This window comes from Propithecus coquereli, unplaced genomic scaffold, assembly GCF_000956105.1.
Source record: "Propithecus coquereli isolate 6110/MARCELLA unplaced genomic scaffold, Pcoq_1.0 Scaffold2, whole genome shotgun sequence".
Lineage (NCBI taxonomy): Eukaryota > Metazoa > Chordata > Mammalia > Primates > Indriidae > Propithecus > Propithecus coquereli.
Window position 1 is genome coordinate 4,738,902 of NW_012144966.1, and position 14,120 is coordinate 4,753,021.

General features: G+C 33.4%; 1 protein-coding gene across 1 annotated transcript in view; it reads right to left on the reverse strand.

The window, feature by feature from the left end:
* VPS13B (vacuolar protein sorting 13 homolog B (yeast)) overlaps positions 1–14,120 on the reverse strand; it is a 933,283-nt gene that overhangs the window by 817,775 nt on the left and 101,388 nt on the right. The window contains exons 14-15 of the mRNA XM_012643529.1: positions 7,084–7,253; positions 408–602 (exon numbers count right to left, since the gene is read on the reverse strand). Coding sequence (XP_012498983.1) covers positions 408–602; positions 7,084–7,253 — 365 coding nt within the window. The remainder of the gene's footprint in view (positions 1–407; positions 603–7,083; positions 7,254–14,120) is intronic.

Below are 14,120 nucleotides of genomic sequence, written 5' to 3' on the forward strand. Positions count from 1 at the left end.
CTGCCTCAAAAAAAAAAAAAAAAAAAATGTGTTAAATCCTCTTCATACATTATTCCTCACATAAATGTTCCCTTCAAAGAAATTACAAGTCATTTAAAGCATCCATATTAAACGAAGTGCTCTTTTTTACACTGCTGATAAAAATCATCAATGACAAAATCTTCAAAAGTTATAACTACCATTCACTTATAAACATCAAGCCACTGATCTCCAATAACTGAAGAAAAATCTTTAAAATAAGTATACTTTTATTATATTAAATTGGAATAATGAATAAATCTATATTTTATTTAAATTTTCTTATGAAGTACTAATTCTGTGAAATTACAACTCCAAGAAAAGGAAACTGATCTGATGATTCCAAAAGCAAATAGATACTAATAAAAAAGAAAATTCCCTTTTCGTACCTTAAGGTAGCAGTGTACATAGCAATAATGAAGCAGATTATCAGAAGGTTGAGTAAGGCTGCTGACCACACGCACCAACTGTTCAGCATACATTGGCACAGAATGTTCCAGATTAATTTTATCCACCAATATCTGAATGGATGGCAAAGGCCGAAGAGACTGGAAGTTTGTAGTATTCATGAACGTACTTGAGTTCTAGAAAATAATAGTTTCATTTTATATTTTAAGAGTAGTGAATAAGTTGCAATTTCCTCTATATAAGATTTAGACCTGCACATTTTGCAGTAATATCGAATCAATCTAGAAATGATGTCTTTCTACAGAACTCTCTTTTTAAGTATGTCCCAGATCTCAAAGAATGCATATTTGTTGCAAAATTATCATTGCTTTTTTAGCTAAAGCTTTTTACTTTTTCAATCAACTACATGCCTCACTATGATGAAGGTATTTTCTTAAGCTCAATCATTCCAAAAAATGGTCTGGATATACAAGAGTCAGCCATCTTTTATTTTCTGTCCCTTTATTCATAGTTAGATGACTAAGAAATAAATGGACCACACCACACAGTATCAAAAATACAATAAGCAACGTTTGCAGGAAGGAAAAATTTCTGATCCGTATCATGTCTACTAACAATACACATGTTAAAGGCTCATAAAATCCTCAAAATCTTGAGATGGGCTTGGTATTTTCAGTTACAGAATCTGAGCTTCCGAATAAATACAGGTAATTTCAAGACTTCTGGAGTATGTACCCTTATTGGCCAGTAACCCTTTCCTGTCCAAGAACTCCTTTACTTCCTTAATATGCCTTACCTGTGGTTCTCAGTGAGGAACATCATGACTTTCTATCCAGAGGAATGTAAAAATCTGTGAGAAGAGCCGGTTTCATTGTTTTGTCTTTCACTATTACAATACTACTGGCCTTTACCCAGGCATTAGCCAAAGATGGTAAATGCTACATAATAATTCTCCAATCCAAAAGGCCAATAGTATCATTACCAAGAAATACTGTGCCTACAATTGACTAAGTTGAACATACAATCCTGATATTTGACCATTATTAATAATTTTAAAACCACAATTTAGTCAGCAATTACTTTGCTTTTTTAAGTGATTTTATTTTGGATTATTAAGAAGGATAAAGTAAAGCACACAAATCTGAAATGTAGAGCTCAATGACTTTTTCCATGTTTAACATCTTTAATCACCACCCACCTGAAGACTGCCCCATGTCCCATTGGAGGCAATATCAAATTCCCAGCAGAGGTAGCCAATATTCTCACCTCAGTCACCATAATTTAGTTTTTACTCTTGAACGTCATATAAATGATACCATACAGTACATATTCTTTCACCTGACATAACATCTGTGAGAATTATCTATGTTGTTCATTCTTTTGAGTTCACATTTTTATCACTATGAAGTGGTTCTCTTTATCTCTAATCATACTTATTACCTTAAAATCTACTTTTTCTAGTATTAAAATAACCATACTATTTTTCTTTTGATTAGCATTTAAATGGTATATTTTTTATATCCTTTTACTTCTAAGCTATATCCTTATAAATTCCAGTTTCACAGTTTATAACTTGGTTCTTTTTTTATGGATTGAGGTCTCTTTGAAATCTGCCTCTTTGTCATTTTCCTTGAACTTATCAGAGTTAAAGTCCACATGTAATAACTCCCATATCTTAATCGTGTCTATGTCTACTTATATTATTAATTTTTTTCATTCTATTTAATTCAATCGGTTCTGTTCTCTAGTATACCTCATAATTTTTTATTAGGCAGCTGACATCACAGATAAAAAATTATAGAGGCTCTTGATAATATCATCTTCCTCTGAAATAAGTTAACTATTCTTTGGCAAGTGGACAGAATGCAAGCATATCATCATGGTCCTATGCAGGACTGCAATTAGGTTTTCATAGAAGTAATCTATTTCGATTTGCACTTATTCCTATGGTATGGCTCTTAGAAATTTCAAAGGAGAGCCCCAGGTGCTAAAATGGCAGGGCCTAAACTGTAACTGTTGATACTTGACACCATGCAGATAGTGAAATTTCTACTTTGCTATTTAGCCTGTGTTTTCTGCTGTGTGTCCTGAAGTCTTGCTTTGCACATGGGCAGCTTAAGAGTTAGCCAACAGTATAAAGGAAATTTTATCCAGATTTGGGGGCTGCTTTCTCAATGAGGCCTCTTTACTAGCATTTTTCTCTTTGATGGGCATACTGGAAGACTAAATATGGCTGAAGAAAGAATCTCTGACCTTGAGGATATCTCAATAAAAACTGCCAAAATTGAAAAGCAAACCAAAAAGCAAAATATTCAAGAACTCTGGGATGACTACAAAAGACATTAACATATATATGATAGAAATTCCAGAAGGAGAAGAAAAAGAGAAAGGAACATAAGAAACATCTAAAGCAATAATAACTAAGAGCTTCACCAAATTAATGTCAGAGACCAAACCACAGATCCAGGAAGCTCAGAAAACACCAAGCAGGATAAATTAAAAAAAAAAAAACAAAAAACCTACACTTAACCAAATCATTTTCAAAGGACAGAAAATCAAAGATAAGTTCCTGAAAAAAACCAGAGGAAAAATACATCTTACCTATAAAGAAACAATAACTGAATTATATTTGACCTCTACTCAAAAAACATGCAAGCAAGAAGAGAGTAAAATGAAGTACTTTAAGTGTTGAGAAGAAAAAAATCCACCAACCTAGAATTCTGTATCCATGAAATTACATTTCAAAAGTGAAGGAGAAAAAAAAGACTTTCTCAAACAAAAATTGAGGAAATTTGTTGCCAGCAGACCTGCGTTACAAGCAATAGTAAAAGAAATTCTTTAGCGAGAAGGAAAATGATAAAAGTCAGAATCTCATATCTACATAAAGAAACAAAGAGCATAGGGAAGGAATTAGTAAAGATAAAATTAAAACCTTTAATTTTTCTTATTCTTTATTTATCCAACATGTAAGTTTATTGAAAATAATAATAGCAACAATGTATTCAATTATGTATGCTTATGTATGTATGCGTGTATGTATATATATTGTTAATATATAGGTTTATGCAAGCTTATATGGAAGAAAAATGAGTCACAGCAATGATACAAAGAATAGGAAGCTCAAGTTAGATTTGTTTTTTATAAAGAACTCACACTACCTGTAAAGTGATATAGGGTTATTTGAAAGTGGATCTGAATTAGTTGTAACATATAATGCAAACTGTAGGGCAAACACTAAAATGAGTAAAAAAAGTGGTAGAGCAGATATGCTAACCAAGGAAAGAAAATAAAAAATAGAATCATATATGCTCAATTAAAACCACAAAAAGGAAAAAAAAGAGTGGAAGACAAAAACAGGAACAAAGAACAAGGGCAATAAATAGAAAATAATAATATATATGGTTGATATAAATCCAATTATATCAATAATCGCCCACCTCACATCAATAATTTTAATCAACCAATTAAAAGAGAGACAGTAGATCAAGAAAAAGACTCAATATGTTGCCTACAAGAAATCCACTTTAAATATAAAGACACATAGAGATTAAATAGAAAAATATATATCATACTAACACTAATCAAAAGAAAGTGGGACTGTCTATGTTAATTTCAGACAAAGGAGAAATCAGACTTAGGAAAGTTATCCAGGATAAAGGGGATTCAGTAATGATAAAGAAGTCAACTCTCCGTATATGCCTAAAGACACAGTGTAAAAATACATGAAGCAAAAGCTGATAGAACTTAAAGGACAAAATACATGAATCCACTATTTTAGTTGTAGACTTCAACATCCTTCTATTATAAGTAAACAGATCCAACACACAGAAAATCGATAAGGAACTGAACTTAACACTATCTGTCACCTAGATATAACGGACATCAATGGATGGTTTCATCCAGCAAGAGCAGAATTCTTTTAAAGCTTGCATGGAACATTCACCAAGATAGAACACATTCTAGGCCATAAAACACATCAAAACAAGTTTAAAAGAATAGAAATCCTCTAATGTTTGTTCTCAGACTACAATGGAATTAAACTAGAAATCGATAATAGAACTCTTAACTGAAAAAAATCTCAAAATACTTGGAGATTAAGCAACTTTTCGATAGCACATGAGTCGAAGAAAAAAATCTCGAGAGAAATTAAAAATACTTTGAATTAAGTGAAAATGAAAATACAGCTTATCAAAATTTGTGGGATGCAGTGAAAGCAGTAATTAGAGGGAAGTTTATAGCATTGAATATATATATTAACATAAGAAAAGAGGAAAATCTAAAATCAATCATCTAACCTTAGGAAACTAGAAAAAGAGCAAACTAAACCCAAAATAAGCAGAAGAAAAGAAATAATTATTACAAACATTAAACATTAAATTAAACAAAAATTGAAACAAATCAATGAGACTGAAAACAGGAAATCAACAAAACCAAAAGCTATTTCTGTGAAAAAAATCAACAAAAATGAATAAGCCTCTAGCCAGGCTAACTAAGAATAAAAGAAAGAGGACACAAATTATTGATATCAGAAATGAAAGAGGAACATCACTACAAATCCCATGGATATTAACAGGATAATAAAGAAATACTATGTTTTTTTCCTTACTTCAATTAAAAAAAAATACTATCCAATTCAATGCCCACAAATTTGATAATCTACATGAAATAGACCAATTTCTTAAAAGATACAAGGTGATGACCTTGGGAATGGTGATGACTTTTAGATACAATATCAAAGGCACAATCCATAAAAGAAAGAACTGATATGCTGTACTTCATTAAAATTTCAAAATTCTGCTCTGCAAAATACACCGTCAAGAGAATGCAAAGACAAGCCACAGACGGGGGGTAAATATTTGCAAAAGACCTATCTGATAAAGGACTACTACCCAAAATCTACAAGAAACACTTAAAACTCAACATTAAGAAAACAAATAACCCTATTAAAAAATGGGCAACAGATCTGAAGAGACACCTCACCAAAAAAGGTATACAGATGGCAAATAAGCAGATGAAAAAATGCTCCACCTCATATGTCATCAGGGAAATGAAAATTAAAACAAGATACCACTACACATCTATTAGAATGGCAAAAACACAACATACAGCCAATTCAGAAGACAGTTTGGTAGTTTCTTAGAAAACTAAATATACTCGTAGCATACAACCCAGCAATCACACTCCTTCGTATTTACCCAAAGGAGGTAAAAACATGCTCACACACAAAAACCTGCACACGGGTGTTTATAGCTGCTTTATTCCTAACTATCAAAACATGGAAGCAACCAAGATGTCCTTCAGTAGGTGAATGGATAAATAAACTGTGGTACATTCACAACGTAACATTAGTCAGTGCTAAAAAGAAATGAACTATCAAGTCACAGGAACTATCAAAGACATGGAGGAACCTTAAATGCATATTACTAAGTGAAAGAAGTCAATGTCAAAAGGCTACATATTGTATGATTCCAACTACATGACATTCTAGAAAAGGCAAAACTATGGAGACAGTAAAAAGATTAGTGGTTAGTGGTTGCCAGGGGTTAGGGGGAGGGAGGTATGAATAGGCAGAGCACAGAGGATTTTTAGGGCATTGAAACTACCCTATGTAATACAGTTACAATAGATACATGTCATCATACATTTGTCAAAACCCACAGAACATAAAACACCAGGAGTGAACTCTAATGTAAACTATGGACTTTGAATGATAATGATATGGTAGGTTCATCAATTATAACAAATACACCACTTTACCGAGGTATGTTGATAATGAAGGAAGTTATGCATCTATGGAGGGGAGGGATTAAATGGTAGCTCTCTGTACCTTTTGTTCAATTTTGACGTGAACCTTCAAAATAATCCTAGGAGCTAGGTACTATAGGGGACCTAGTCTATGCCAGCACCCTGACAATGTTACACAAATCGATGCCATGAAGGCAAGGTTCAACCACAGCAGACCTAAGCCTTGGTAGAACATCTTATAATACTCTCATAACAGGGAAAGATAGGTGGTCTCATGAGGAGCTACTGAAAGACCATTTCTCATTTACCTTCCCATCTTGAGGGAGGCCGCCATGAAACAGTTTCTCATCAGCATCCCTCATACAAGTGAGATATGGGGCTTTCCACATTATCAGTAACAGGCTACATGACTGCTTAGCTGCAGTGTGAAATTGGATCCTTGCCAACAGAGAACCCTCGCACACATGTTTAGAAGGCATTTGGCCTGTTAGTTGCAGTGTCATCCTACAGAACAAGGGACAGTGGGCGCTGACACCATTATTGATTTTGCTTTTGCTGTCTATGTGAGGAATAAACTGTCTGAATCTACCTGGTATTATTGCTTCTTTATTGGCTAAATATGTCAGCTTTCTTGAAAAAATATAATTTTGTTTTTGAGAAAAAGAAAACAAATCTTACAGATATAAAGCAACTGCCTAAGGTCTAACATCTAGACCCATGCGCTTCAACATTTCTTTATATTAATACATCCTTTGCTTAAGTTTATTTTATTAAAATATATATTTAAATTACTTTTTAAGAATTAACAATTTTACTTCATCGTGGATAACTGTATGAGCAAATATTCTTTTATTAAATGACAAAAAAAAATACATGCATGAAAGGAAAAAAGTAGTTAATCACAAAATATACCTTTTCTCCCATAATGACAGGTAGCAAATGGTCTAGCAAGTTGAATTCAGCCATGAAAATCGTGCAGGTACATTTGAGGAGAGTAACACTTGTATGTCGAGTAGGAATATACTCCTCCAGAGAAGCTACTTCTTCAGGATTCAGTATTGTTTCATTATCATGCTTAATATCTAAAATGAAAATCAGAGAATTTAATGAGGAATATTTTTAAATAGTTAATTTTCTGAAACAACTGAAAAATGAATTAATTAGTTCCCCAAATATGGAGGTCAAATTCTGTTTTTCTTTTCAACAATGAAGTAGTTATAAAATAATAAGTTACCACTAACAAATATAGATTACGCTACTCTAGAATGTAAATGTATGTCTTTCCTACACAAAAATTTACCAGTTTGTTATTTTAAAATATCTTTAATAAATTCCCAATTTCTTTCTTTAAAACAATAACAAGTGCCTGGTCATCCAAATACCACTAAGATAATATAAAGGCAAGGCACAGACTGGGAGAAAATATTTCTCAGAGAGAGACAGAGAGAGAAAAAGAGCAAGTGCACACATGAGAGAGAGAGAGAGAGACCTCCAAAGTATGATATCCACAGCATATTTTTTAAAAACATTAAAAATCTCCTGAAAATCATTAAGAAATAGACAAATAATTCAATAGATAAATGGGCAAAAAAGACTTGAATAAGCAAAAGATGATATAGCCAATGGCCAAAAATTATATCAAAAGCTGGTCAACATCATTAGGCATTAGGTAACTGCAAATAAAGTCACAATGTGAATGTACTACATACCCACTGGAATGGATAAAATGAAAAAGACTGAGAATACTAAATATGGAGCATGCACAGAGAACAAAGGTCAGCAACCTTTTTCTATAAAAAGCCATATAGGAACTATTTTAGGCTTTCAGGGCCATATAGTCTCTGTTACAATTATTCAAATCTGCCATTGTAGCACAAAAACAACCACAGACAATACATAATCAAATGAGCATGTCTATGTTCCAATAAAACTTTACTTATAGAAACTCAAAATTAAATTTCATATAATTTTCATGTGTCACAAAATACAATTCTTATTTTTATTTTTTCCAATTATTTAAAGTATAAAAACCATTCTCTGATCGTGGGCTGTACTAAAACTGGCAGCAGGCCATAATTTAATCAAAAGCAGCTAAAACTCTACTATACCGCTCATAGGAGTGTAAAGTGGTTCAATCGGTCAGGAATACACTTTAGAATTATCTACTAAAGGTGAACATACACAATCCTTCGACCTAGTGATTCTACTCTTAGATAGCCAACAGAAATGCATACATATAATTCACCAAAGACATGTACTACAAAATAGCAAAAAACTAAAAACTAACCAAATACTCATAAACAGTAAATGAATAAATAAGTTATGGTATATTCACAAAATGGGAATATATACATCAATGAGAATATATCTCATAAACATAATGTGAGGTAAGACCAGAGACAAAAGAGCACATACTGTCTGATTCCACTTACATGATTCAAAAATAAGAGAAACTAAATCTGTGACATTAGAAGTAAGGACAGTGGTTACCCTTAAGGTCAGAAAAATAATCAAAAGAAGGCACAATGGGGATTTCTGAAGTGCCGGTAAGTTTCCATTTCTTGAATAGTTATACAGATGTGGTTAAGTTTGCAAAACTCACAGAACTATGCCCTTAGGTTTTGTGTACTTTCCTATATGCACATATACATCAATAAAAAGCAAAAACAAAAAAAAATACAACTGCTAACACCTTAAGATTTAATACACATACACACACACAAACATATATATATATATATATGGTACTCTGTATCCCTGGGTTCCATAGCCATAGATTCGACCAACTGTGGATCAAAAATAAACCCCCTCCCTGCCAAAAATGGATAGTTCTATCTGTATTGAACTTGTCATTATTCCCTAAACAATACAGTATAACACCTATTTACATTGTTTAGGTATTTTAAGTAATCGAGAGATGATTTGCAGAAGCAATTCCCCATAGGTACTGAGGGACGACTATATACGTATATTCAGGCAGCCATCACTTTGCACAGTGCTGATATGCAAGAATTTTAGTTACCACAGTTTAATTTAAAAATACCAGTTCTCATTCTTTACATACTTCACTTAGGATAATGGTCTCCAGTTCCATCCGAATTGTTGCAAAAGGCTAAAATTAAGTCATCGTTCTTCAGGACAGGTAAAATGAACACTACCTGGGTGATGGGCACACTTTTAACCTTGACTCAAGCATTACAAAAGCAATCCATGTAACCAATAACATTTGTACTCCCATAATACTTTGAAATTAAAAAAAAAAAAGAAAAGAAAAAGAAAAAGGAAAAAAAAATGCCAGTTCCCAAACAACTTGGTTCAAATATCGGTTACCATGGTATATTAACTGTTAATAATTGTATAAATTACAAACAGCTAGTTCTCAGTCCACAAATAATTATGTAAACAAAACATGGGCATGATGATCAATGACCAATCACGTGACTTCTTTCAAATTCTGTCAGGTTTGGAGACTGGTATTGCTGTTATTTAGCTCATGCATAGATAGAAAAACATGTAGTGTTGCCTCCTTATTTACCACTGATAATCCCACATGACACTTTACAAAAATGAATAATCTAAATAGATAAATGATAAAAGTACAGCAAAGAAACAAAAAGTGATAACACTGGAAATGAAGTGAAATTCTTCTCTTTCTTCTGAGATGAGGGTCTCACTCTGTTAACCTGGCTGGAATACAGTGGCACAATCATAGTTCACTGAACCCGTGAACTTCTAGGCTCCAGTGATCCTCCTGCCTCAGCCTCCCCAGTAGCTGGGGCTATAAGCTCATGTCCTGAGTCTGGCTTTATATATATATATATACACACACACACACATAAATATATAAAATATATTATATATATAAAATATATACATTTTTTTTTGGTAGAGACAGGTTTCAGGCTGGTGTCAAACTCCTGGTCTCAAATGATCCTCTTGCCTCAGCCTCCCAAAGCCTATAATTACAGGCATAAGCCACGACGCCCTGCCTGGAAATGAAATTCTAATCACACGTAAGTGGAGTGATAGAAGAAATAAATGACTATGGTACTACTGACACTGTATCTTTCAAAAGACTCTAGATATGAAGCTAGAGGAACATGATGAAGACATTGATCAACCAGATGAGAAAAGTGGTTGTGATGAAAAGAATGAAGAGCTCTCAGAAGAAATGACGCAAGTAAAATACTTCCTATTAAAGCAACTCTGAAGAGGTTTTCGTGACACTGAACTATATAGGATAAAATGTTAGAATCTTATCAAAACTTAGAAAGGAATATGACAATTTGCTAAGACATAGGAAAGACACTGCATATTGTAAAGTTATACAAAAAGGAGATAAAAATTGTTCAAACAACTCTTAAGTGTTTTCAAAGAAATCAAATTCTTTCATAATTTTACTATTCCTTTTACTATTTTTATCATTTCTTTAAATATTTATAACCAACAGTAAGAGAGTATTTAATGCTTTGACCAAAATTTCTGATTTCTAATTAGAACAATTCTAATTCTTCCCGCTGATTTACATCACTTTGCAAGGTCATTTTTATAGCTTCATATCACCATGCAAAGTGAGGACTGCATGTATATTAAACCTAAAGTCAGCTAGCAGTTTCTTTATATACATCACATTTTTGAAATGATACATTGCTTCCAATATTTAAATAAGCCAATATATAAACACAAATGACATACTTTCACTGTGACAGAGATTTGTCTCCTTCTTTCATTTAACAATAAAACCCTCTGAATTTAAGTCAGATATACAGACTCCTAGAGATTACATTGTAGTTAGGTGAGGAAACATGTCACCATTTGGGCCAATGGGATGACAGAGCCAAGTCTTTAAAAACGAGACTATAATACCTACCATTATTCTCTTGTTTCCCCCTTTTTCCTTATTAATTTACACCCTGTAATGGTGAGCTAACACTGACCATATAGATAAATTGTATCTCAGGGGATGGCACAACAACAAAATTATAGTAATCTGGGTCTAAACAAGCTCACAAAACAGAGTTGCCCCAGAATGCTGACCACCTTGGACTTTTACATGAGAAAAACAAAGTATATCAATAGGTCTATATTAAAACAGCCAAGCCAATAACCCATTAGAGATACAAGCTAATGAAAGTTATAAAGAGGTTCTTTCTAACCTCTGAAAATACTCCCCCACAATCAAAAGGAATAACTTCTCCATCCAGTATAAAGGTTTATTATAGAGCTATAGTAATCAAGTCAATATGGTATTGATGGAGCAAAAGATCATAGGTCTACTAATGGAAAACAGACTACAGGACCCAGAAACAGACCCACATAAATATGCTCAATTGATTTTTGACAAAGGTGCAAAACCAATTCAATAGAGGAAGGATAGCCTTTTCAACAAATGGTGCTAGAGCAATTAGAAATCCTAAGGCAAATAAATAAACCTCTACCTAAATCTCACCACTTATATTAAAAAATGAACTCAAAATGGATGACACACTTAGGTATAAAATGAAAAATAAAATTTTTAGGAAAAAATCCAGTTAAAAAAACAGGCAAAGACATGAACAGACATTTCACTGAAGAAATAACAGATGGCAAATAAGCACAGGAAAAGATGTTCAACATCATTAGCCAATAAGGAAATGCTAACTGAAACTACGAGATTGTTGCTAACTAATCAAAACTACACATCTATCAGAATGGCTACACTAAAAAACAGTGACAACATCAAATGTTGGGAGAAGGTAGAGAAATTGGATGACTCATTCAATGCTGATGGAAATATAAAATGATACAGCTACTCTTGAAAACAGTTTGGCAGTTTCTTTATAAAAATTAAACATGCAACTATCGTATGACCCAGCAATTGCACACCTAGGGATTTATCCCAAAGAAATGAAAGAGTTCACACAAAAACAAGTACCCAATTGTTTGGAGCAGCTTTATTTGTAATAGCCCAACATTGGACTCATCACAAATGTCCTTTCACAAGTGAGAGTTCTAACAAACCATAGTACGTACCTACAATGGAACACTACTCAGCAATAAAAAGAAACAAACTATTGATACATGCAACAACTTAGAAGAATCTCCAGAGAACTGTGGTTAGCAAAATAAGACAATCCCCAAAACCTTATATACTATATGATCCCACTTATGTAAAAATGACAAAATTTTAGAAATGGAAGAAATGGTTTCCAGGGGTTAAGAACAAGAGAAGAGAGAGGGACATGGTGGGGAGGTGGATATATAAAAGAGCAACAAGAGGGATCCTTGCAATATTGGAACTGTTCATTTTCTTGACTGTGGTAGTGAACACACAAACCTACACAGGTGATAAAACTGTAAAAAACTTAATACACACACACACACACACACACACACAAATGAGTACAAGTAAAACTAGGAAAATCCAAAATTTTAAAAAATGAACAATACATGTCAACTCTACTATTTCATATTAAAATAATAGCTTCCTACTCAAAACTTGCCAATGATTTCCCATTACATTTAGAATAAAATCTTGATTCCTTGGTCCCTATGGCCTGACAGAGTGATTTATGTCTACCTCTCTGACTTATCAACATTTATTGTGCTCCAGCTATACCAGTGTATTTTTATACTCTGTAAACTGCCAAAATCATTCCTACCTCAAGGCTCTAGCACTTGTCTACATAAAACTCTCTTTTCACAGATATTGCATGACTCACTCCCTTACATCATTCACAAGTTAGCTCATATATAAACTCTCCACAGATGACTTTCCTAACCTCCCTACTAAAACAACTCTTCTCTCCTTTCTCTAGCACTCTTCCCTACACCTGCTTTTATTTTTTCTCATAAAGCATTTATTAATGACTGAAATAATATTTTTACTTATTATTCATCTACCCCACAAAGATATAAGCTCCATGAGGGCAGAGACTCTGTATATTTTGTTTGCTATACTATCCTAGCACTTAGAAGAGTGTGTGGCATTACAAGTCAGATGCAAGAAATGAATGCATGAACATGCCAAGCACTTCCTCTGCACTAACATTGGGTTAAGTACTTTTATATGCAATACCTCACTTAGTACTCACAAGCACTTTTGGAAGTAGGTCCTATTAGCGTATCATTTAAGATAACAGTGAAGTTGCTGTGACAAATGCAAAATAATAGAAACTTCAACAAAAGCTGGAATTTATTTCTCTTTCACACAACAATCTGAGCCTAAAGGATCCAGGGCTGACACATGATGCTTTCACAGTACTGAGGACCTGGGTTCTTACCTTGCTGCTCTGTCATCCTCAGCATGCAACTAAAATCTCAGGGTCTAAGATGACAGCTCCAGCCCCTATCATTATATTTACTTTCTAGTCAGAAGGAAGGAGAGAAGGAAAACAGGAAGGCATGCTCTTTTCCTTTTAGAGTCATGGCCCAAAACTTCACATGAAGTTCTGCTCCCATTCCTGTAGCCAGAACCTAGTCATGACTACACCTGGAATGTATAGTCTTTATTTCTAAGATTAAATTTCTGTTGCTATAAAAAAGAGAATGGCTATTGGGGAAACAACTAGCCATCTCTGTCACAATAACTCATTATAGAAATAGAGAAATGGAAGATCAAAGATGTTCATTAAATAAGAAGTAGGGGGTCAGATTCCAAACCACAGTCTGATTCCACAGGCTGAGTTCTTAATATCCTATACCCCTCATTATGCTATTATGTTCTACTCTACTCAAGAATTGCTTTACTGCATTCAAATTGAATTTGTATTTTATGAAACTATGATAGCCATAACTTCATATCACGAGAAAACATTAGTTGTATAGCAAATTCTTTTTTACCAGCAGTACCTAAGTTTTCCTGAGTATTAAATTTGTAGGTTTAAAGTCCAGCTTAATAACTGGCTCCTCAGAATCCATGAAGATGAAAAAATGGTCATAACTAACAAGCATACACGAGAAAGAGTATC